Here is a 22,233-nt window from a genome sequence, read left to right as displayed (position 1 = left end):
GACTGGACTGGGAACCAAAAGAGGCTCTGGAAATAATGTTCAAAGTGGCCCCATATTACACATGTTCAGCAAGCCCAACCCTTTTCCTATGAGACAATGTGGAAGTAAAATAGGTTACAACACAAAAGAGGCCCAGGGTGCAGAGGCCTACTGGGAAATCTCCAGAGGTCCCTATCGGCCAGTCCACCCCTGCTACACCGCGGCCCTCTCCTTCGCTTATTCACTCTCTGCCTGTCACCTCTCGCACCCTTCGGTCCCCCTTCTCCGTGTCGCAACGGAGCTGTCTCCCTGTAGCTTTATCCCTCTGCCCCTTTTCGCAATTATCCCAGTCGTGATTCCTCAGGTCTCCTCTCTCAATGACTTGCTTCCTTCCTGGCCGGAACCTCTCCCGGTTTCTCGCCGTGTTGCCGCCCATATGAGCGCTCTTCAGTTGCACTACCGTTACCCTTGTTAATAAATCATGGTGGAACTTTCTCTCACCTGAATTATTTACACCTTGTGGTCACTTTTCTCCCCCCCCCCCCGTCCACCCAATGTGCTGACAGCCGCTGAACACATCCTGCGTGCCTGCTGATGTTAGCGTCAGCCGTGCAGCCGCGGGAGGGGACGGGGGATGGCTCCGCAGCAGGCTCCGGCCACCACCACCAGGATAAGTCGCCTTTTTGGCGCAGATGTGGCTGTGCTTTGGGTCGGTCTCATTAATTGTTGGCTGCGGTTTTCTTGGAGCCCCTCCGCCCGATGGCCGTTTGAGTGGCGCTGGCTGTCATTGTTAGGACCCTACCTCGCCAGGTCAGATTCCGGACCTGCAGCTGCTGTAAACGATGAGGTTTTCCAATCGGTGGCAGGTGCCCTTCCCGTGAAGAGACGCACCGGGACATGCGTACTTTAAGTCTTGGGAAAATTGGACAGGATTGACCTCGCCCCATAATAGGCCTGTTCTCCAACTTATGTGATGCGCCCCCTTTCACTGGCGGTCTCTGATTCGTCTCATATGCCCACCCGTCTAGATACCGCGCGATAAGGGCCCAGCGCTTACTCATCAGAAATGCCCATCATGGTTAAACCCCGGCATCCCCCAATTCGGGGCAATGCTACAGGCACCAAGCGAGGCTGGGTATCTCGTGCCCCATGGCAGGCAGGGGAGAGATGCGAACAACAGCCCAACCAATGGGCCAATGCTCTCCCCTCTCCCCCACCACAACTACAAGGCGACACGCAGTAGCCGACCTGGGAAGGGCAGGATATTATTCAACACCGTGCCCTTCCTCACAAAGGGGTGCGAAGCACCAGTGACTGGAATAGCAGGAAGTAGCAGGGAGGAGCAATAGTGTCAGGCACCTTAAGGTGCAATTGCCATCGGCGGCAGCCGTCCGGGGGGAGGGGTGGGAGGCTGGCCACACAGCCCCCCACACAGGCAGAAGGACCCAGGGGCAGCCCCAATATAAGGAGCTGCCTTGCCAGCGGAAAAACAGAACCAGTCTTCTTTTTCCCAGAACCCTCCCACCCTAGAAAAAGGGCGAGAAGAAAGAGAAAAAAGACAGGTCACTGTACGGTGACCACTTTGTCGTGGGACAAAGAAAGGCGGCACGGGCCAGAGGGGGCAACCTCGGGACCCGATGCCCAAAAGTACAGCATATTATGGTTACTGTAATTATGATTGTTTTGTTATGACCATAACTGTGCAATAAAATCACAGCCTTTTATTGCCAACACTCACCCAATGTTTTCATGTTATTACCTGGGGGGGATGGGTATGGTTCGCTTACGCCCAGGTTATGTTATCAGTCTGTCAGCATATGGGTCCACTGGTTACTGTCAAGGCGCTGACTCTCCATGAATGCCGGTCATGGACCAGAGATGGCCTGCCAATGCGGGCTGTCGGGGCGCGCCATCATAGATGATTATTGTAGCATGGTTCTTTCACTCGTGCCCAGCATGACACTGCCCTAGCCAATGCCCTTCATGGACAGTGGGGCCCATGCCCAGCCTGACAAGTTGCTCTCCCGAGAATCTTCTGAAGGTCCTCACCGATGCTCATGCTGGCATAAGGAGTACTTGTCACCGCGTTCATCATGGGTCTCTCTGGCTACACAGATCCCCGTTTTCAGGCTGGGCATTGGCGTGCATTAAGGTGACACTACCGCAGTGTTTGAATGGGCTTATTCCCCCTGTTTGTTCTGCCGCTCGTACGTATCATTGGAGGGCAGCCTGGAGCTCCACACGTGAACCTTGCTTTGCAGCCTGAAGTGCCACGCCTAATTGTATAACGGGAGTCACAGCTACCCTTTCCCGTGGGTTTCTTTTTTTGTGTGATCAAAATTCAGAACCTCCAAACTGGTGTTGTTTTATCAACTATTTTACAAGGCATTTTCTCTTTTTCAGAGAGATGGAGCATTGAGCCAGTGCAGCCTTCGGGTGTTAAATAGTGTCCAGATTACAGTGGTGGCTTGCTGGTGATGGATAGCTAGGGCCTATGCATGGGCTGACTGCAGCATGACATCTCCCACCTCAAACCCTGCCACATGACTATCTCAAAGATGTCCAGAGCTGGGAGGACTCTCTAACATTTCAATACTCTAAACGTGTTGGTCCCATTGGCACTGGGTGTGAGGAATTCGACCATCCACACGGTGGGTGTGCGCTCGCCTCGGTTTTTGGAAATTTTAAAAGAAATTGAATGATGGTAGATGAACCTCCGGAAAATGTGTGGGGCTAATCTCCACACATTTTCCTATGCTCACCGCACGACATACACATAGACCCTTATAGTCTGGGTGGACGCAGCCTATAGGCGCCGTCCTCCCTGTCATATTTAGTTGGGATATGACAGCCAGGATAACACCACCTCCTCTCAGAAGGGGGAGGGCAAAACATTCCCCCTGCCATGGCCAGCCTAATTAACTAACAAAGGCTCCATTGATCCACCCTGACCTTTTGTTAGCTCTGCTGCTGGTGGCAGCTTCAGAGTTTAATTCAAACAGGCCCACATGTGGCCTGGCTGCAGAGGATAACAAAGGAGATTGAAAACCCCAACAACCTTTGATATGCACTGTGTCAACCTGAAGCCAGCTCCTGCCCTTAGTATCAATGGGCAGTGAGATATGTCTGGGACTGTCTGTTGCAGAAGTCATCCCTGCAGGGGGACCCCATTCAGAAGGTAGGAGTATGTGATTTGGGTTCCACACTTACTATGCAAGACTCTATAAAGACTCTATAAACATTGCTGCTTGCAATGAGGACGATGCACTGGAATCCCTTTGCAACGAGATATCTATGATGAAAACCCCACCACTTATAAGTAAAACTAGGGAAACCCAACAGGAGCCTACCCCCACAGTACATAAACCTATAAAGCAAGTATTTACGAACAAAATATGAATCCATCGCTTACTCGATGACCTGGGCCTAGACTATCTCCCACTACAGTACGATCAAAAATGTTTACTAAGGCTCAGGGGGACGGGTCTGTGAGGCAAGTAACCTTATGAGACCCGTTGGAAACATGGACCTGTTCAAGGGCCAAGGCTCACTCAATCACAGTCCGGCACTTTCACAGTCGACCCAACTTTACCATCAGCCTGGGTAACCTCGACTATGTTGAGAAATATGCCTATCTGGGATTAGAAATGAGCGCCAGTTTGGACTACGTGCATCTAATGGAGGCCAAGAAGATCAAGGCCTGATGGCTGACCTATACGATAGATAGATTCCCTAGACAGACAGCTGGTTATTCCATAGAGGGGGTGGTTATTCTCTATAAACACAGTTACTTCCCCATGGCTTTATATAGCCTAGAAGCAATGGCTATGGGTGATCTGAGGTGGCTGGATAAACTGGAGGGATACTTCTGGAGAATAGTGCTAAAATTACCACCTACTATGCCAGTGGAGTACCTCAGACTGGAACTGGGATTAGTATCCTTGAAGGGCTTACTATGTGCAAGGCAAGGAGCATTGCACCTAAAGGCCAACTCTTATCCGAAATGCCAATTACTATCGGTGGTGGAGAGGATATAGGAGGATTAAACCTGAATACAGGGGATGTGAATTCACACTCTTGAACGATAAACTGTACGAGAACATAAACTGGCATCCAGATTTTAGTCTGGCTATAAAGTATGCTACACTGAAGTTCGTATTTAGGAGGAAGCTTGAGCAATGGGACTCGGTAAAATATTATGTACGTTTATCGCCCCTGCAAGTTTATAGATATATATCAAATGTTACATACTGTATTTAAAAACTCAAACATATCTCCGACAGAGCTCAAGCCCAGCTGTGCGTAACCTTATACTTAGTTTTAGAAGAGCTTGGCTATGTTGGTCAGGTCTAACATGGCGACATCTTTTTTCAGTAATGAGTAAAAATGCTCTTTTCTCTACAACAGATTCCCTGCTGTCGCGTCCCCTTTGGTAATGGTTTAGCCAAGTGAAAACCACATATAAAACCACAGGTTTTCTTATCAGAGCATTTATAAAAGCCAGAATACATAGTCAGTTAATAATGATTTGTAAGCCTTAATTAATACTTCTATAAAAGGAATAAGATATGGAAAGGCAATGAAAGGGCATTATTTTCTCAAAAATGTATGTATGAAATTGATGGGTAACGCACAGGATTCGCAACATTTTAATGCTTAAGAGTTAAAAGAAACACATTTACCTTGGGGAGTTACAGAATTACTATCTTGCAATATTAGGCGATACCTATGGTGAGCCAGCACACATAATTGGAGGTGACATCTTTGCTTGATTTTGATTTTTTTCGAAGGGATCTAACCCGAGACTCGAAGAGAGACTACTATTTGCTTCAACCCATAAGGGGGAGTAGATGAAAATAAGGTAAAAGAGACAACTTGAATCCAATTTTCCTTGATTTTCGATGTGACACTACATGTAGCATTGACTAATGAAAATGTGGTTTTGCCTACCTCTTGACCCCCGACATTCCTCCCTATTCCCCACTCCATTTTTTGTCTGGCATTTTGGTTTACTTTGATTTAATAACTGTTGTTATTTATTATGGTTTGCTTTAACCCATCAACTACTGTCATAATTGGTTAAACATGTGAATGAACACTTCTGTTATTATTTTTTAATTTTGCTTTCATATTATTTTGAAAATATCTTTATAATTTTGTGACCTTTTCTTTTGATTGATGTATAAAATCAGCCCTGATTTGAGAAAGGTCCAAGAGGGACCGAAACACGTGTCATCACAAAGGGCATCAGTATAATAAAACACTTGTTGAAAAAACTGGGCGCATTCTCAACTTGGGATCTTTTCGTTTTATTTAACCTTATACTTAGTTTGCACACAACCCTGCTTCCACTCTTCGTGTTTCGGGGTGCATACCTTAAGATGCCATTAACACAAAGGCTATGTCGTATTTGCAAAGCAACCTCGCAGTTAGAGTGGTAATGCTTGCAGACTAAACAAATGTGGTATAAATAATCCATATTACAAACGAAAGATGTGATAGAGCCCAAACGTGACTTATGCGAAAGACTGATTTATTAGTTATCACCAAATAGATAAAAAAATGTATCATAAGCACACATTTGGACTTCATTGTTTTGTCATGATTGACACAGATACACATCTGGACTTAAACAATGTCCAAAGGAAAAAAAGGTTCAAAATAGAGCAAATCACAACAATTAAAACAACAAGGGGAATTAGGTGAAACAACACAGATACTTAATCAACATTTAGTTTCAGAAAGGAAGAACCCAGAATGATTACTGTGGGTATCTCAGAGTGTCGACATGTTTTGGTCTGTTACATTGGACACTATCCCTAGTGTCTTTTAACTCTTAAGAGTCTGGGCCATCTTCAGGACAATGATTTCTTCCGTATCAAACGGTGATTCCTTTATAAACCATATTTGTTTAGTCTGCAAGAATTACCACTCTAATTGCGAGGTGGTGTAAAGAGGGGTAATCGGTCTCGTTCACATATTTTTGTTGACCCTTTGAGCACTGATCCCCCATTAACAAAAAACTTACCTCATTGAGGTAAAAGTATTTGTAAAGCACCAGGAATCATGGGGAGAGCAAGGCATGATTTTACTGAATGTAAATTATTGGGCCCGGTGTGCATGGCAACTTTTGGTAGTTATGTCCACAATTATGACACGATAACAAATTAGGCCTTTTGGGATTATTATATTAATTCAGAGCCAGAGAGCCTACACATTGCTTTGTATTGGCTCTGGCGCCATATTATAAAACTTTTAACAGTAGATAGGGTGGGCTCTTAGTAGGGCCTTCGAAGTAATTGATTTTAGATCTTAGAATGAGTATTTTAAAATGTATATAACATATAGCATACTTGATATTAGACTGTGATTAGTGGTAATCTTACTTTTAACTTTACGGTTTGGTGTTGCAATGGTTGTTTTTACTATGTAATAATTGGAATTGGAATATATAATCTGAATGTTACAATATAAACGATCACGTATATGGATTACTTGGTCAATTGGGTAATGATGAATTGTGTTTTTAAAATTGTATTTTGGTATTTTAGGTGAATGTATTAATGTAACGAATTGATGTTTGTAAAGGTTCTTTTAGAACCAAATACAAATAAACAAGTAAATAGAAATAATTCCCCGCTGCCAGGTTCAGTCTGCATGGCATGGCAATGACTTGCAAGCCTGCCTCTCTTGCACGTATCATTGGGATTCTTGTAGTGCCATTTTATTTTGCTCTTAGGGCGCAAGGCACTATCCTCGGTGGCATTACTAACATATGATGGACATCTTTGCGCTACTGTGATTGTTACTTGAATGCCTAGAGTCGGCAGCAGCGCTCCGTCATTGTTTCCCGGTCACTACCACTACTGAAGGGACCCAACCTATACCGGTCAGCCTGTGACCATTGCACAGTATGAGCGAAGGATGCCGAGCAAGGCGAACGCTGTCCTAATGTTTCTTATGATCTCTCAGAGGGACCTGACTGAGCGGTCCAGCCTGCCTGCTCCTTTTCAGGCACGGACAGAGTTGAGTTGCAGATGGTTGCTCTCCTGTAATGCTATATGCATGCTAACCATGATGCAACACTGCCCTGAGGTTATTGCAGTAATAAACACAGTATTTCAGGAACATTGGCTGAAGAATTGCTATCACTTTTCGGCCTGCCCATTCCAAGAGGGGGCATACGTGTGTGCTGTTTGTATGGGCACCTGGATGGTGCCACTGCAGCGGTACCCTGTAAAATACTGCTGCGCTCCCAAGAAGTCATCAGCTGAGTGCCAGTTTTTGGTCTGTTGACAGGTGGCAGGATATGCCCCCTGCAAGCTTCTGGTGCTCAAAATGGTTGAACAATTGCCCTGAATCGGCTCCCAACATGGGGATGTTTCAAATGATAAGGAACTGTAGTGAATTGGGGTAACTATCAGAGTAACACTTGGTTTCCAACAGGGATATATAATTGTCTGTTTGTAAACGGTTTTCTTGCGTGGACAGTTAAATGTGCTGGATAAAGTGTGATAAATGCTTGCACGAGTACCGTGACCTGGTCCTGGCTCTGCCATCCGTATAGGAGCATTAAGCTGAAACCCCTACCAATGATGCTGCTGGGGCTTACTGACCCTATCTTTATTTTACTCACTTAGATGTCACGACATTGCACGGACAGGTGGACCGTAGCAGCATCGGCAGCGTCCTCCGTGACCTGGTCAAGCCAGGTGATGAGAACCTCAGGGAGATGAACAAGAAACTGCAGAACATGCTGGAAGAGCAGCTGACCAAGAACATGCACCTCCAGAAGGTAAGATGGGGTGCTGGGGGGGGGGGGTCATAGTGTCAAGCTAAAGGCACTAGGTGTCTGTGGTGTCGCCATTGTTTATTTGTTCAGAGGATGAGTCCTCTGTTTGTTGCCAGGACAGAGGTGTTGGGTAGGTTACCTATCCAAGAAGGTTGTGGAGAGGAGCCACACCACCACTTAAATGAGTAGAATGAGGGTGGCGGGGTGTTGTGGGAAAACGACGCGCAATATTGTATATCGGTCCAGACCTCCCAAGGATGTACAGAACTCACGAGAAGTCTAGCATTGTAACACAAAGGCTGTTCACACACACACTGGTTGGTTCCAGTCTTGTTTGCAAGTCATCTGAACGGATTATGTCTGGAAGCTTCAGCGCCTCGGCTTGCAGGCCACGGTTCCAGTGGCTTTCACGTGCTCATTATAACATGTATTTGTGTTTTATCCTTGGTACTATATAGCGATGGCACGACAGCCATTCATTGTGCACAGGGACATCGAGCGCTTACACTTACATCACCGTTGAACAATTAGGTATGTGGGCATGCCCCTTATAGATTGTGCTGAAAGTCGGGAACAAAGTAGATACATGACAATGCTCCGTTTGCTCATCGAGAGCCAGGGGAGAGCATTTCATATGGAAGCGAACACAAGCCCTGGCCTTGGTGCTGAAAAGCAAGCACGGAAACGCTGCTACACAGATTCACCGATGGCTTCTCACAAACGGAAGAGCCTTCGATGTTTCTATGCGCATGCGTCGGACGCAATATTCTCCATTGAGGATTAGATTAGGGAGACGGCTGTTAGTGGCTTGTACTGTCTACACACCCCTTCCGTAAGGCAGTGGTGGAAATTGACAAAATGTAAAGGGGGATCCCACAAGGGCCGAGTGGTGGTGGGGATCCAAGGGGGCGGAGTTCTGAGGAAGAGGAGCTAGCAGTTGGACTCCACTCAAAGGAAACGTTCAAAATAATAGTTTAAAAATGATGCAATTTCTTTCATGCTTCATCTTTTCAAACTCCATACTGTACATCAATCCCACTTTAAATCACTGTGATGGCAGTTGTGCACCCAAAGTAATGTCGGTAATGCAGTGCTTTTTAGTAAGTTAAGAGACCCATAGACCCGCTCTACAGTAGAAGGCTGCCAGGGTAGCTCCACAGGTTGAGAGACCGTGTCTGAGATGTTATATATTCAAAACTTGTTAATCGTGGGACTTTTTGGAATTCCTTATACAAAAAAAAACAAGTGCTATACAAATATAAAATGTGTTTGGCCAAGGGATGGGTTGGACTGGGAATGGGATGGGTGTCTTATATTTAGGGTGGAGGTGCGGGTTATTTCTGCCCCTGTAGTGAAAATCAAAAGTTGGCATCCATCAACCCACAGTTTAATTTCCTAATAACTGTCAGCAGAACGAGTAATTTATTTGTGGTTAAGCAGTTTGACAAGCATACAACATTTTTGTAAATACAACCTGTGATAAAACACAAAGCAAGGAGCACACAAATACAGAAATTGGTGTGGTATCCTTACCAAAAGAAAACATTTCTAAGAAAACTAGTGAATGCAAGCAGCATTTTTCAGTTTGGAAATCTATGGAAGTATAAAATGCACATTTGGAAAACAATATTGTGCCCAGCATGAAGAATGCCAGCTTTCAACAGTGATTGACCACCCCCTTTCTCCCCCACAGTGATATTCATGGCCCATCGATTCCCGTGGTCTCCCTTTCAGGACAGAAGAAAGAAAACGGGCTGAGCAAATAGAACCTGCAGAAGTACGAGTTTCGCTGGGAAAAGGAGCGCAGATCAGATCACCAAGCCCCCAGCTCTCCTTGGCAAAGCTGGGAGCTCTGTAAACTCTGGTCAGGGCTGACGCTTGCCGTGCCCCGAGATCCGGCCAGACATCTGATGACGGGTCTCGGACCTGGCAAGAGCCGGCCCATTGACAAGCGCTGGCCATAGGTGTTCTGAAAAGGATTGCCCCCTCCTTGGCTGTTTGGCTATAAGGAAACCTGAATTTGCACTACCCATTGCGCTTAGACTGCATGTTTAACATCCTCTTAAAAGTGTTGCTTCTTGGAAATGTAAACTAGGATAGCGAGGCAGGAGAGGTGCAAGCTGCTTTTGCTATTGTTTTGTGCCCGGTCTACGCTGCTGAAAGGAGATGGCATGTCCTCCCACATAGCATGTGGTAGGTAGCAAGGTTGTGGGGCTATGTCCCCATAGTAACAATACAAACAGAAACGTTCAACGTCTATCATTCATATTTAGTCACACAAACAAAGCTGTGCGGAAAAGAGAAAATCGGCGGTTAGAACAGAGGTGCGCTAAAGAACAGTGCAGGCCGAGGGCAAAGTCGGACTGAGACATGAAATCGACCCGAGCACCAATGAAAAAGTGGCCCACAATCGCAAATTGAAATGCTTTTGCAGAACGGACTGTTTGAATACTACCCAAGGGGTAATGGCTTGTAAAGAACAAGTTACTTAACCCTGGTAACATTCCTTCGACTGGATGGTCCTCCCACGTATTCCTCATGTTTGAAATTCGATATAAAGCTTCAGTTCTGTTTTTTCTTAAAGTAGAAATACCTGCATAACCACGGGAATAACCCTACTCAGCCTTGAAGGAACAAAAGCTGTAATAGCATGGATAATTCTACTGTGGGGTAGGTTAGGAGGGCAATGAGGAATACGTGGATGGAACATCCAGTCGAAAGAACGTTACCAGGGGTAAGTAACTTGTTCTTCGAATGGATTGTGTCCTCCCACGTATTCCTCATCTTTGATAGACTTCCAAAGCAGTGTTGGATTTGGTGGAGGGAGTAAGAATTTCAGTTTCTTATAGGTTTCCATGAACCGAATGCAGGACCGCTTTTCCAAAGCTCCCATCCTAACCGAGGGAAGACTCTAGGCAGTAATGTTTTGTGAACGTGTGAATCGTAGACCACGTTGCTGCCTCACAAATACTTTTTATTGGTACACCCCAGCCTTGCCCCTGGTGGAATGGGCTCTTAACCCTTCAGGGGGATCCTTGCCTGCCAGTCTGTAACACTCCAAAATAGCCAGAATGATCCACGTGGATAAGGTCTGTTTCATAACAGCCTGACCAGTCTGTGGCCCGTATATCCAATGAAAAATTGATCATCAATGCAAAGTTTTGACAGCCTAGATATATAAAAGCTCAAAGCTCTGTGAGGGTCCAACCTGTGTAATCTCTTCTCCTCCTTACCAGGATGAGGTAGGGATAGAAATGATTTTGGGTAAGAATGAAGGCTTAACCCTCCGAACAACCCTATCCTTATGGAAACTAGTAAAGGGTGGCTTAGATGAAAGTGCTGTAACTCACTCTATGGGCTGAAGTTAGGGCTACCAAGAGAATGGTTTTAAAGGTTAACAATGGTAAAGGACATGAGTGTAAAGGTTCAAAGGGTGCACACATAGAAATTTGAATACCAGATTAAGGTCCCAAGTTGGAACCTGGAAAGGAGATGGGGTGCGCATTTGGTGAGCCCCTTTATAAATTGTCACCAGTGGAATTTTGAAATATGAACATTCCTCTGACGAGTGCTTAAAGATGGGCAGCACCGCCAAATAGCTTTTATTAGTACCAATTTGGAGCCCCAGGAATTGGCTAAAGATAGTAGAAAGGATAAAACATCTAGTGTTTTACACAGAAAAGGATCTACATTCTTGTCTTTGCACCAGTTGCAGAATTTGTTGCAACTGTACAAAGACTTTGTTTCTGGCCTTCTGGCCGAAAGCAAAATCTCCATTACGTCATTCGGGTAGTCCCAATCCTTGTATTTCAGCCTTTAAGAAACCAAGCGTGAAGGTTGATTGTCTTGACCTCTGGATGGAGAACCCGGCCCTCCTCTCATGAGAGAAGGTCCTCTCTTTGTGGAAGATGCATTGGAGGACATATGGACATGTCCAGAAGGTCTGGGTACCACGTCCTCCTGGCCCATTCCGGGCAATTGGGATCATGTGTTTCGCGAACTTCCTCAACCCCCTGATCATGTGAGGAATGACGGGGACAGGAGTGAACACATACAGGAGTGGAAATTCCCAGTCCACCACGAACTCGTCTCCCATAGCTCCTCTTGGGGGAAATTCCCCTGCGCAGTACAGTTCACACTTCCGGTTGACCCCGGTCGCGAACAGATCCACTTGAGGGTTTCCTCAAAGGGTGAAGATCTCTTGAAGGACTTCCTGGGCTAGTTCCCACTTGTGGGAGACTGTGCTCTGCCTGCTCCGAGCTTCCACCACTGTGTTCTCCTCTCCAGCTAGGTGAACTGCCGATGGAGAGATTGCTTCTTGAATTGCCTAGTAACAGAGCTGCATTGCTTCTCTGCACAGTGGTAGTGGCCCTACACCTCCTCTCTTGTTGAGGTAGTACATGGCCACCATATTGTCCGTCATATCAGGACATTCTTTCCCTGCACAGAGGGCAGGAATGCCTTCAGCACTAGTTTGATTGCCATCAGCGCCAAATGTTTGATATGTAGCTTGGACTCTGGTGGAGACCAACGACCGGTAAGTGAGGCGTCGGTCACTACTGTTATCTGCAGTCAGCCATGGTTGTCAAAAAGGTTCTCCCTTCAGAATGTTGTCCTTGCAGGCCCACCACAGAAGATCCTGTGCGACCCTGCTTGGAACCTGAAGTAGGTCTGACATCTTTCCTGAGAACTGGGACCAATGTGTTCTGAGAGCCCATTGAAGGGATCTCATTCTCAGGCAGGCCTCTGGCACCAGAAAAATGCAGGATGCCATGACTCCGAGCAACCTCAAAAAAATCTAGGGCCAGGAGACGTTGGGCATTCAGAAATTTGGTGACTTTCTGTAGGAATGTCTTGAGCACTCACCTCACATGGCAAGTTCTTTCTCAAGGAAGTATCCAGTACAGCTCTGATGAACGGGAGCTTTTGAGAAGGTGTCATATGGGACCTCTTGTAATTAAGGTAGAAGCCCAGTCTGTGAAGAGAGTGTCAGGTGATGTTGAAAGGATACAGGACTTGTTCTGGGAAAAGACGCCCTGATCAGCCAATCTTCGAGGTAGCGGTAGAAGTGAACCCCTCATCTCCTGAGACTCGTTGCCACCTCCAGTTCGTGAAAACCCTTGGAGCAGAGGTTAGCCCGAATGACAGAACTCGAAATTGATAATGAGAACCGACAACTGCGAACCTCTGGTATTTTCTGTGCTTGAGATGGATTGGCACATGAAAATAATCATCCTGAAAGTCCAATGACACCATCCAGTCCTGGAGGTGGATGGCCTGAAGGATCTGAGAAAGAGTGACCATCGTGAACCTGTGCTTCCTGAGGAAATTGTTTAAGTATCTTCAAGTCCAAGATGTGTCTCAGTCCTCCGTCCTTCTTAGGTATTAGAAAATAAGGGGAATACCACCCCTTGTTCCTCTCCGCTACAGGCACTGGTTCTATTGCGCCTTTCTTTAGCAGGGTTACAATTTCCTGCACAAGGAGTGGATCTGGAATCCTCAAAAAGAGGCTCGCCGGTGGATTGCTCTGAGGTCTCTGTATAAAAGGAAGGCAGTACCCATGGGCTTATGGTTTCCAAAGCCAAAGCATCCAAATTAATGACTCGCTATTGTTCTAGATGCTGAAATAGTCTGCCCCGTGAGTTGTGACTCAAGACCTTCGAGAGGTTTTGAGGCGGCTGATGCAGTGGCAGATGGTAAAGATGCCCCTGCTTGAGCAGGCTTCGCACCTCTCCCTTATCCACCACGAGGGAACTTTATTTGGCCTCTTTGACCTGCCTTTTCTCTTGCTCCTCCAACTGAGGAGTAGTAGGGAAAAGATGTACCCCTCCAAGGCTGTTACTAGGGCGAAAAGGCTGAGGCTGCCTAATAGCGGCATCTTAAGATGTGGCTGCCGCCTTTGAGGTCTGCAAATTTTCAACGCTCTCGTCAGCCTTGTTGCCAAAAAGGTGAGACCCGTCAAAGGGCATGTTGAGGAGTCTGGATTGCACATCCAGTGCAAAGCCAGACTTTCTCAAACGCACAAATCTGCATATAAAGGTGCTAGTAGCCAAGGCTCTGCTGATGCGGTCAGCAGAATCCAGACCTGTTTGAAGAGACTCACACATGGCTCTTTGCCGTCTCTAATTATGGCTAAGAACCCATCTCTTTCATCCCCCTCCGAAATGTGCTCTGCCGCTATGGAAATGCAGTCCCATAGAGTAAATGTAAATTTTGCAAGGGCACATGTGGGGTTGGCTAATTTAAGCACCATACCCTGCAGGAAATACCTTCCTTGGAATCCATCTACTCTCTTGTCGTCCCTATCTGGAGGGATTGAAGGGTAAGTTGTTTGCTTAGAAGTTGCTGTAGCTGCCTGTACCCCCAGACTCTCTGGAGTGTGGTGTTTTGACAGGTAGTCAGGGTCACTACTGGAAGGGCGGTACTTTTTGGTCAAATTTTTATTTACATCCGGATTGGTTTTTGGTGTTTCCCAATTTGCTGCACCCATTTTTTGCAGAGCAATGTGAAAATGTCATATAGAATCTGACTAAGGATCCTTATCCAGGATGTCTGGTAAGGGAGGCCTACACCACCCCATGTACTCCACTACATTGGACATGACCGTCAGATAGCACAGCGAGTAGAGCGCTCGCTTTGACATCCGTGCAGAGCCTGCTGACGCAGTTTGGAATCCCGGCAAGGCCAAACTCAGCCTTTCATCCTTCTGAGGTTGATAAATGAGCACGACACACCGTGGGAAATAAGCAGCGCTCAGATACCCGAGGGTTCATAGCGCTATATAAATGCAAAACAAACACACAAACAATTACCTATCTGTATGACGCATCAACATGCTCCCCTGCCTCTGTCCACCCCAATGGCCGTCTGCAGGTTGTCATAAACGTCTCTCAACCTTGATTTCTCAGATATAAAGCTTTCTGGTACATTTGCCGTACCAAACTGGGGGCCAAATGGTGCCTCGCTATCTGAGGGTTCATTCTTCTCATATATTGAGGTAAGGGACTTAAAATAGTCCTTCCTTGGTTAAAGGCACATAAGTCTTTTCACGCATCAAGGGTTTTGTGAATAATGGATTCGATGCTGGAAGAGTCGTTGAAACTTTTTTTACAGGTGCCATAGATTTTAATGGGGCGCTCAGCGTCGCTGGTGTAGCCAGCAATGATGGCGCAGCTGGCATTGATGCCTTCGGCTTCGATGTCGAGGGCTTGGCTGGCGTCGAAGGTGCAGCCGCATTGATGGTGTCAACGACCTCGACTTGTGCTTATGCTTTCGGCTCGATGGATCCTTCGATGACACCTCATCGGATCGAGGCCTGGACGGCTCCCGATGAGGATCAGGCCTTCGTCCCGGGCTCGAGGGCGCGCAGGATTTAGGTCGAGCCCTTTCCTTCTCGGATTCTTTGGAAGGCACGGTAGGAGTATGGCTTGGAGGCTTTTGTTTCTCAAATTATTTTTAGCATCTCTGTTCTGAAAGTCTCCCACTCGGTCGGAGTGGATTTTTTTTGTGGGGCAAGATACCCTCTCAGGGGAAGCGTCCGACGACAAAGTCGAAGAAGGCGACCTGTGGTGCTTCTTCTTGGACTTCTCCAACGACGATGAGGAGTGGAGGGAGCCACTCCTCGATATCAACTTCTTAACTTTCTTCCTCCAAGGAGAGTCGCCTTTCGACTCGTCAGTCGAAGGTTTTTTGGTCGGGGTAGATGATTTGGGGTTTCGACCAACGTCAATTTCCATTTTTGTTCCTTCAAGGCCTTTCCTGTCATCGACTGGCAGTTGGAACAGTTTAAAAAAAAAATGCATTGTGATATAATCCAAAAACTTGGATTTTAAACAAACATTGATTACATTTAATATACCGAAATCAAATCAAACAAACGTAGAGCAAACAAAGGATTATACAAAACAAGAACAAGAAATACACTTAAGGGGTACAATCATAAACAGTATGACAGCATTAAGGCGTTTAGTTCAATAATTACATTTAAAAGAAAACATTTCAATTTCAGATTTTTAACTCTACAACCAAATATAGTTATTCAATTCATTGAATGGTTTAATATCCTAAGCAGGGATTCCTAAAAAGTAGAGAGAAGCAAATAAAGAGCAAGAGAAGTCCCAGTCACCATTGCCTGGATTATCAACTGCTCAATCGGATAATAACTTGCTTCCAAACTCTAAAAAGGGCCAATTGCGGTCCAATAGAATAGGAATTTAAACAATAGTCCCAGAAGGAGTCTGAGGTGATTGACTCATAGGAATGGACCAAACTGCCCAGCATATACATACAGATGGTACCCAATTCCTTACATTGAGTTAGAACATGCCGGGCCGACTCCACCTGTTCCGGCTGAGTACATATACGACAGCCCTAAGTTCAGGTGGTACCTTCAAACAGGGGCTCAGCACGGCCATCACCGGGAGCTGGTTTATGCGCCGTTTCGGCATAAACAGCCTGACATCAGAGGCTGGGCATAGCTGTAAATATGGTTGAATCTTACCATTTTTTTAGGTGCACAAAACATTGTCCCCTCTTTTTAGCAAAGGGCCAATCGATCTTTGTAAATAGTTTTCATTTAAAGTCTTAAAATTGGAGCCCTTCCGGGTCCTTTCACAGTCGTGGCTGTCTCCAACCATTGCCAGCAATGTACAGCAGGGTTCTGAGCAAGATTTAAGATAAAGTCCCCCTAGCTCGGAGGGCCATGCCTCGAAGAGAAGTTAAGCCTAGTTCCAGGCGGAGATATTCCATCGGGCATGTCGGATTCAATCTTAACACTGTGGCCAGTAATGGCATTCCAATTTATTAAGCCATGTCTGAGGTGTTCTGCTCCACCCCAAGGCACCATAAACATATGCAGTGTGGCTCGGTCAATGACATTTTCGACCCACAATCTGGACACTTCTTGAACCTGGTCTTCGGGGTAGTCGGTGTCGACGAAGAAGACGTACTCGATTTCTCAAAGCAATGAAGCGCGCTGTATTTCTTGGAAGTGATAGTATTCACGGAAAAACGGAACTGAAGCCAACGGGTGCTGCACGTGCTATATATACCTTCGATTAAATCATCCTCGAGACAGAAGCCCTCGAGGGTCATCGAGTCGACGCCATCGACGCACAGTGCCTTCTGACGAAAAAGGCTAGATATCGAATATCAAAGATGAGGAATATGTGGGAGGACACAATCCATTCGAAATATATTTTTAATGGTGCATTTGAAGACTATCTGCTTAACAACATTGAAATATTGGAGCAATTTATGAAACTGGCCCATTCTGGCTGAAAAACTGGGCCACACTAGAATCATGGGATTTCATCTCGAGCATTCCCCTATATGCCAGTCCATTCCGAGCCTGGCTGAGGGGCAGAAGTGGGGCTTGCAAACTGAAGAACTGCAAAAAAAGACTGACATTCCACAGTGTCAGCCTTAGGGGTGGGCTGCCCTGCCATTAGCCTCGCACCATTCCAGTTCTGGGGAGTCTTTCAAGGTTTCCTACGAGCTGGTGTCGTGGGAGAAGGCGTGGCAGTCACCCTATTGAAATGAAATGTGCTCCACTCTCTGGAGCGGAGCGTATTTAATAGCAATAGGGAGCTGATCAGCACCTATTGAATAATATTTGTTTTGCAGCTCAGGGCGCTGCAGCTGCTAAGGCCGGACCTGAGCGTCCAATCCCACAAAGCCGCTGGCGGTCCACTGAACGATATACTGCTTATGTAGAACAGGGAAACCATGAGTACTGAGCAGTGGTGCAACACCATTGAGCTGACCGGGCTTCAGCCTCCACCCTCCCACTCCCCATCCTGAAATGTTGGTCTATGTTGACTCGGCCTGGCTGCCCTACAGCAGAACAGGACACCGAAGTTAAACAGCATCTGGGCTTCCCTGTTAATAAAGGCCCTGCAGTTCCTAACATAAAGCATTTCACTGTTCGCATCGACATTCATATGCATATATTTTTAGGCTATTGAAATCGTGATGTGGGGTTAGTACTTGCATGCCAGGGGAGTGAATGGAAGGGTACATAGGGGTCAGGAGAGCACGAATTCTTACAGCAGTCCTCAAGTGGGTGCTTTTAGACTTAAAGAGAGAGCTAACTGCTTGTAACATTGAAGCTGCACTTGGATCGTCTCATTAGAATTTGTCAAGACGTTAGATGCCCCCACACATACGTTTGCTGCCCCTCCCCCACCATCTCTTAAGTTACAGCCTCTCCCAACATTTGAGGGGTTAGCCCCTCCCCTTGCCCCTTAAAATTAAGGTTTCGTGCGCCCCATGGTACTGAGTGCGAGCAAGCTAAATCATGCCAACCAGGGAGAGCAGCCATGGGTGAAAGTACAGACACCTGAGACAGAGGACTACTATTGAGGGTGTCTGCAGGAGGGAAATCGTGTCAGAAACACCGCACTGCTAAAGCTGTGGGCGGGTAGAAGTACCCAAAAGAGGAGGATGTTGATGGAGGCAAAAGGGCAGGAAAGTGATTGCGGGTTGTCACCCAAGCAAAAGTAAAGCCTTTTGAGCAAGAGAGAAGCCTCGCTTGGAATCCTGAACCCCGGAGCGAAATGTTCCTCCAGAGTTCCAGGATTCCAAACTGAAAGTTGTGTGAGAGAGAGAAATCCTGCACTACTAACTAGAACCAGCAAATGAGGGTCCCAAGTGCACTACAGTCAAAGTTGAACATTGTAAGAAAGAGAAACCTCACACTGCATCTTGGAACCTGGAGTGAAGGTCTGCAACCACACTTCGGCCAAAACTGAACATTGTAAGAAAGAGAAACCTCACACTGCATCTTGGTACCTGGAGTGAAGGTCTGAAGGCATGCTTCAGTCAAAACTGAGCATTCTATGAAAGAGAAACCTCACATTGCACCTTGGAACCTGGAGTGAAGGGCCCCAAGCACGCTTCAGCCAAAACTGAATCTTGTAAGAAAGAAAAATCTTGCACTGCATCTTGAAACCTGATGTGAAGGGCCCCAAGCATGCTTCAGCCAAAACTGAACCTTCTATGAAAGAGAAACCTCACACTGCATCTTGGAACCTGGAGTGAAGGTCTGAAGGCATGCTTCATCCAAAACTGAACCTCCTATGAAAGAGAAGCTTCACATTGCACCTTGGAACCTGGAGTGAAGGGCCCCAAGCACGCTTCAGCCAAAACTTAACCTTGTAAGAAAGAAAAACCTCACACTGCACCTGGGAACCTGTAGTGAAGGGTCCCTCCCCAGGCATGCTTTATCCAAAACTGAACGTTGTAAGAAAGATAAACCTCACACTGCATCTTGGAACCTGGCATGAAGGTTCGCAAGCACGCTTCAGCCAAAACTGAACATTGCAAGAAAGAGAAACCTCACAATGCATCTTGGAGCATGGAGTGGAGGTCTGCACTACGCCTCAGCCTAAACTGAGGATTGTAATAAAGATAAACCTCACACTGCATCTTGGAACCTGGAGTGAAGGTCCACAAGCATGCTTTATCCAAAACCGAACATTGTAAGAAAGAGAAAACTCACACTGCATCTTGGAGCATGGTGTGGAGGTCTGCACCATGCTTCAGCCAAAACTGAATATTGTATGAAACAGAAAACGCGCACTGCATCCGTAAACCTGGAGTGGAGGTCCCGAAACATGCTTCAGCCACAACTGAACATTGCGTGTGGGAGAGAGTGCTCGACATCAAACTGTCTCCTTGTACCAGATGTGGACGATCACAAATGTGCAGCTGTAAAAACTGGAAAATGTTTGATAAACTGAGAAACCTTGAGCCTTTATCATACAATGTGTGTGTGTGTGTGTGTGTGTCTGTGTGTGTGTCTGTGTCTACCAAGCAAGTGAAATGTTCACAGATATGCAACTGTCAAAACAGGACCAATTCTGATAAATAGGGAAACCTTGTGCTGCATCCTACAACCTGGAGGAAAGATTCAAAGCAGTCAAAACGGAACATTGTAAGAGGGAAATCCCCTGCAGAGTCCTGTAACCGGCAGGGAAGGTACAGGATGTTTTATTCGGGCGACTTCTAATTCATGGGAACTTTCCACCCACCCCAAACCAGCTGTGCACAATTTCCTTTATTTAATAGTTATTTTTATGAATCTGGGACCCCCGATTTAATAACATTGATTCCTTATAGACTCCCTCCTCTTTTGGGACAAGAAACACACAGGATTGAACAGCAGGTGTATTTATTAACCAGATAAAAATCATTGAATCAATTTGAAGATAAATACGTTTTACATCCATAAAATACCAATGATGAACAATAATCAACTTTTGTAACGCACACATCCCCACTTATATGTTTTGTTTACCCAGAGCACACATGCATCATTGATTAATAATGCATGAGGGGCCAGGAGAAGACTTTGTTGTTAAAAGAAAAAAAATAATTGAAAACATCCTAGTTTATCCAATTCTCTCTACTTCCCCTTTATTGCAAATAGATACCGCCCTCTTACTCAATAGGCATGTCAGAATTTCCGCAGCATTCTAAAAATTCAATTACAACAAACTACTGCATCTTCATGTATTTAAATAGCTCATAGAAAGGGAAATGCATGTTCAACATGTATCTAAGACAGATTCCCTTCAGTGATGTTACTTTTTAATTACTGTGAAAAGTGTACCTTTCTTCTCCAGCATGGGGTCTGGCATGGATTCACATGCTCATGAATATTCCCCGTTGTCAGGCTGGGAATCCTCGGTAAAGAAAAATCAGTATCAGTTTCGTTTCTGATCTGTCTTTCGTAGTAGTAACCAATCACTGATCTCTGCGTCATACTGACCACAGCTAATGACTGCCATCTCCCTAAGCCCCGCCTCTGGCAGCCATCTTCAGATTTTTACCGCACGTTCAAGTGTTGGGAGTCCTCATGCTTAGCTCTCGAGCTTTTGCTGCGTTTTCGCGCTTTTTCAGGTGAATTTTCACATTTTTCGGTTAATCGAGCCTCAAGCTCCACCGTTTCTACTCCCGTTAACGGGTACCCGTTGCGGGATTTTCCTACGCCCCTCAAGGGTGAAGATTTCGTCGAATCAACCTTTTGGAGGATTCCAGAAGATTTGCGGCCTACTTCGAGATGGCCCAGGATGCGAGTTCGTCACCCGGACCCAAGCTGTTTCGCAGCTGCCCTGGATGCGGGCTGCAGAATGTGTTTAAGGAGGACGAGCATTCGCGATGCCTCTACTGTCTTCATGGGGACAAGACTCATGTAGAGAAGGACTGCCAGTTCTGCAAGAACTTGTCGGAGCGGACCATGAGGGACCGTCGATCCCGTCTCGCCAGCTGGTTGGAGAAGGGGTCAACGGGTGAGAAGAAGAAGAAAGGGTCCGAGCGGGCTTCTAAGTCCTGTGCGGGCGCCCCGGCGACGGGGGCCCAACACCAGGTCAAGTGCCGCGAGTCCGCTGGCTCTGGGAGCGCCGAAAGGTCGGGCTCTTCAGTCGCCAGGCAGGGCGCACCTTCCCCGGCACCGTCAACCACGAGCCAGCGCTCCGGTTCGGGGAAGAGGAAGTCCGAGACCCCGGGTAAGCTTCGGGAGAAGCCCCGTCCGATCTCGGGAGAGGGGGAGCGAGGCGTTGCCCCTCCCCCTAAGGAGAAGGCCCGGGACGCACGTAAGGTGGTGAAGGCCCCTATCCAGCAGGCAAAGGCCTCTATCGAGGCGATCGCGGCGACTCTGGCCAAGCTGGCAGAGACCCCGCCAGCGGAGACTGCCTCCGGGACTAGAGTTTCCCTGCCACCAAGGAGGGAATCCTCTTTTCAGCCCATCGTCATGGCCACCATGATGGAAGAAGCGAGGGGGGGGCACGGTAGCCTCCTCGAGCTCGGAGTCAGCCTCGGAGGAGGAACTGACCGAGGCCGTGAGGAATCTCGAAGTCCAATTCGAGAAGGTTCGATCCCATAAGGAAGATCCTCGGGAGATAACCGAGGAAGACGACGATGGCGAGGAAGAGCAGCCTTCCCTTCTGGCGCAGCCGGAACCTAGGTCTCAGGATAGCTCGGCGGCCACTTTGTCTGCGATCCAGTCCTTATGCTCTGAGATAAGGACGAGATTACCACGGCCCAGACCAGAGGACCCGCAACCTGGCACGTCGGGAAGTCCTCAGAACAAACGACGGAGGACCCAAACCTCTCCCCCACTCGCCCCCGTAAGGCCTACAGTTCCCTCCACATCCTCCCACGAGTCGGGAGATGACGGTGCGGTGGGCTCGACGACGGGTTCTGAGGGCGACGACGACAGAACGGGTCTCCCGTCGCACGGGCCTCTCCGCCCGACGAGATGGGCTCCTTCCACGCCATGATCGCCAGGGCATCCGAATTGTTCCAGCTCTGCCCGGAGGAGCAGAAAAAGGAAGGTTTCCTCTATCAGCGCCGGGAGGCCAAGAGGAAGACTGTCATTGCGGTGCCTCTAATCGATGACATCTGGGAGGAGGGCCTGTCGGTACTCAAGAACCCCTCCACGGCACCAGCCAAACGGGACC

General features: G+C 47.0%; 1 protein-coding gene across 2 annotated transcripts in view; it reads left to right on the top strand.

The window, feature by feature from the left end:
* The window catches only part of GRIPAP1 (GRIP1 associated protein 1), a 1,613,923-nt gene that overhangs the window by 1,442,785 nt on the left and 148,905 nt on the right, over positions 1-22,233 (top strand). For both annotated transcript variants that reach the window (XM_069645489.1, XM_069645490.1), the window contains one exon: positions 7,620-7,774. In XM_069645489.1, coding sequence (XP_069501590.1) covers positions 7,620-7,774 — 155 coding nt within the window. The remainder of the gene's footprint in view (positions 1-7,619; positions 7,775-22,233) is intronic.

The sequence above is a fragment of the Ambystoma mexicanum genome, chromosome 2p, assembly GCF_040938575.1.
Source record: "Ambystoma mexicanum isolate Mex_15411 chromosome 2p, UKY_AmexF1_1, whole genome shotgun sequence".
NCBI classification, from domain to species: Eukaryota; Metazoa; Chordata; class Amphibia; order Caudata; family Ambystomatidae; genus Ambystoma; species Ambystoma mexicanum.
The sequence above is the reverse complement of the archived record's forward strand: the minus strand, read 5'-3'. Positions and strand labels throughout refer to the sequence as shown.